The sequence below is a fragment of the Mandrillus leucophaeus genome, unplaced genomic scaffold (assembly GCF_000951045.1).
Source record: "Mandrillus leucophaeus isolate KB7577 unplaced genomic scaffold, Mleu.le_1.0 Scaffold1, whole genome shotgun sequence".
Lineage (NCBI taxonomy): Eukaryota > Metazoa > Chordata > Mammalia > Primates > Cercopithecidae > Mandrillus > Mandrillus leucophaeus.
This window is the reverse complement of record NW_012098097.1, coordinates 17,364,367-17,367,746: the sequence shown is the minus strand read 5'-3', so window position 1 is coordinate 17,367,746 and position 3,380 is coordinate 17,364,367. Positions and strand designations below refer to the sequence as shown.

General features: G+C 54.4%; 1 protein-coding gene across 1 annotated transcript in view; it reads left to right on the top strand.

Annotated features, from left to right (window-relative positions):
* B3GNTL1 (UDP-GlcNAc:betaGal beta-1,3-N-acetylglucosaminyltransferase-like 1) overlaps nucleotides 1-3,380 on the top strand; it is a 146,139-nt gene that overhangs the window by 1,705 nt on the left and 141,054 nt on the right. The window contains exon 2 of the mRNA XM_011970204.1: nucleotides 2,103-2,210. Coding sequence (XP_011825594.1) covers nucleotides 2,103-2,210 — 108 coding nt within the window. The remainder of the gene's footprint in view (nucleotides 1-2,102; nucleotides 2,211-3,380) is intronic.

Genomic DNA, 3,380 nt, shown 5'->3' with positions numbered 1-3,380 from the left:
TCTCCACCCTCCTCTTCTGTCCTCTTCCCTCCTCCCTCCTCCTTCTGTCCCTCTTCCCTCCTCCCCCTCCTCTTCTGTCATCTTCCCTCCTCCCTCCTCCACTCTCCATCCTCCTCTTCTGTTCTCTTCCCTCCTCCCTCCATCCCTCCTCCCTCCTACCCCCTCCTCTTCTGTCTTCTTCCCTCCTCCCTCTATCTCTCCTCCCTCCTCTCTTCTCCACCCTCCTCCCTCCTCCCCCTCCTCTTCTGTCCTCTCCTCCTCCCTCCATCCCTCCTCCCTCCTACCCCCTCCTCTTCTGTCCTCTTCCCTCCTCCCTCCTCCCACTTCCCCTCCGTCCCCAGCCTCCTCTCCTCAGCCCCATTAGGTTCCTTGCAACGTCCCTCAGGTTTCTTGGATGATCTGAATGTTCTAAGGTGGTTTTTCTGGAATAAGAGACATAAATATGGGTCTTTTAGTTCATCTTAGTGTTCAGCTTAAAAACAAATGTCCTTCCAATGACATTATTCTTATTTCTTCTGTTGAGTATATTTGTGCCTTTAAATGATATACTTAAACCTTTGCTGTTCTTCCACTTAAAATTTTTTTTATCGTGAGATAGAATATACCCACAGAAAAATGCACAAAACATAAATATCCACTTTACAAGTTAATTATGAAGCAGATATTTGTGTAGCTACCACTCGATCAATAAATGCTTATTGCGGGCACCTTAGGGGGACTGTCCCGTCCACGCCCCCACCTCGACTTCCCCTCAAAAAGTGACCGCTCTTCTGATCTTCAGGGTTATAATGTTGCTGCTTTTATGGTTTATATCCGTGGTCCCCAGCCTTTTCGGCACCAGGGACAGGTTTTGTGGAAGACAATGTTTTCACAGACCCGTGGTGGGGGCATGGTTTTGGGATGAAACGGTTCCACCTCAGGCCTCGGCGTTAGTTAGATTCTCATAAGGAGTCTGTGACCTGGATTCCTCATGTGCACAGTTCCCAGTGGAGTCTGAGCTCCTGTGAAGGTCTAATGCAGCCACTGCTCTGACAGGAGGGCAGCTCAGGCCGTGATGCTCGTCCAGCCACCGCTCACTCCTGCAACCTGGATTCCTCGCGTGCGCAGGTCCCAGTGGAGTCTGAGCTGCTATGAGGGTCTAAGGCAGCCGCTGCTCTGACAGGATGATGAGCTCCGTTGGTGACACTCGCCCGGCCGCCGCTCACTCCTGTTGTGTGGCCTGGTCCATGGCCCGGTACCAGCCCACTGCCCGGGGGTTGGGACCCCTGGTACACACTGTGTGTGCATTTCTTAAATAATATGGTTTATTTGGCTGGGTTTTGAATTTAAATAAGTGGAAAATACCACGTATATTCTTGTGTCTTGCTTCTGTCACTGAACATTAGGCTTGTGAAATTCGTGGTGTGTTCAGCTGCTGAATGGCGTTTAAAACTAACGTGCACAATTCATTTATCTGCGATTCTCGCCATTGGGTTCTTTCCACATGTGAACACGCTGCCGTCAGCACGTCTGTGCGTGGGAGTGGGGCTTTTCCTACGCAAGTAGTCAGACGTCAGGGTCTTAGGGAAGCTTGTCTTCCGCTTTGCTGGGAGATGCCAGACGGTCCCCTCAGCAGCGGTGGCAGTTCTCACCACAGAGGGTCCCCAGTTCCTCGCCGCAGACGGTCCCCTCAGCAGTGGTGACAGGTCCTCGCCGCAGCCAGCAGTCCATAGGAGCTCTCGTTCTGCCTAACCAAGTACACTTGGAATTGTCAGCGTTTGTTATTTTTCTCTCTCCATTGCATAACTAATTGCGTTTCTCTGATGGCTGATGAGGTTTTTGGTCCACTGGAAATCTTGCTTGATGGCCGGTTCAAGGGCCTTGCCTGTTTTGCTGTTGGATTGTCTATCGTTTTCTTACTTGCCAGTAGGAACTGCTTTACGTGAGTTTAAAATATGTTCTTGGGGCTGGGCGTAGTGGCTCAAGCCGGTAATCCCAACTGTTTGGAGGCTGAGGCGAGAGGCTCAGTTGAGGCCGGGAGTTTGAGGCTGCAGCGAGCTGTGATGGTGGCGCCGCGCTCCAGCCTGGGCGATAAGGCGGGACTGTAGCAGCCCATCCATCAGTCAGTGCAAACAAACAAACGGAAAGTGTGTTCTTTACTGCAGGATGACGTCATGATGCCCCAGCGGGTGAGGCTGCAACACCAGGCTGCGGTTCAGCACCCGTCGAGCGTAAGTACTGGCCTCCTTAGTGTCGTTACTACCTTTAATGAAGTTCGCACTGTGGTTCTTTAAATAAAGAGTTGTCCTAGGGGTGGAAAGAATCAGGCTCTGGTGCGACTGCCAAGTCACGGAGCGGGATCTGCGGCCGGCACGTCTCTGAGCCCTCGAGGGTGTTTTCCTTGGGAGAAAAACACGCCCCTGATTTTTTCTCCTGTTATTTTTACAGGGTGCAAAGGTGGTTGTGTTGTTTGTTTTTAATCAGCATTTTAGAAGCTGAGCACCTTAAACATGAAAACACGGGCTGAGCGCTATACCGCGTTCGCAGTTAGACATTTCTCTTGTTTAGACAACCTCGCATGATGGTTTTTATCTTTAGAATGGCTTCTCGGTTGCACCTCCAAGGCCAGGCGTCCTCGGGCCCCTCCTGAGCCCAGCAGTGCCCCGTGGGCTCCTCTGCCCAGCGGAAGGAAGCACCGAGCCCCACTGCAGACGGTGGGGCACATGGCCCGGGGATCCCTGGAGCTGGTGTCCCAGCCACCCGAGGCTCCTGCCGGCTTCAGGGAAGGTGACTCGGACCTCAGAGACCTCGCTCAAGGTTTTAGAAGTGGGGTTTTAACACTGAGGGATCCATAACCGTCCAGTGCCCGCGGTGTCTGCTCCCGGGCAGTTTGGTGCTCACCCTGGACAGGCCCCTGCCCTCCCCCCGCGGGGCTGTGTGTCGTGGGCACGTGTGCGGTTGGGTCACCACACGGCTCTGGTCACATCGCGGCCAGGTCACAGCCGGGCCGGTCACCGCAGGGTCTGTCCCACGGGGCGCTGGGAGCCCGGCTCCCCACAGAGCGGGTGCTGGTGACCGTTTCCCGGGTGTGTTCCACGGAAATGGCTCATGGGATGCGCTCGTGGGGAGAATGTCTCCAAGAGTGGGAAGGACTTTCGTTCGCCCAACGCGAGTCATTTTCTTCTAGTCGGCTTTATTTAGGGTGCTCGGAATTTAGCCACTTACTTTCTGCTCTTAAGAAGTTTAGCGCCGTGTACGGCCTTCTCCGCTTCCCAGCCCCCCGCGCGTGAATCTCCCGGACTCACCCCACGCCCCGCGCGTGAATCTCCCGGACTCCCCCCCACGCCCTCCACCTGCCCCGCGCGTGAATCTCCCGGACAAGCCCGCCCGCCTTGCACCTG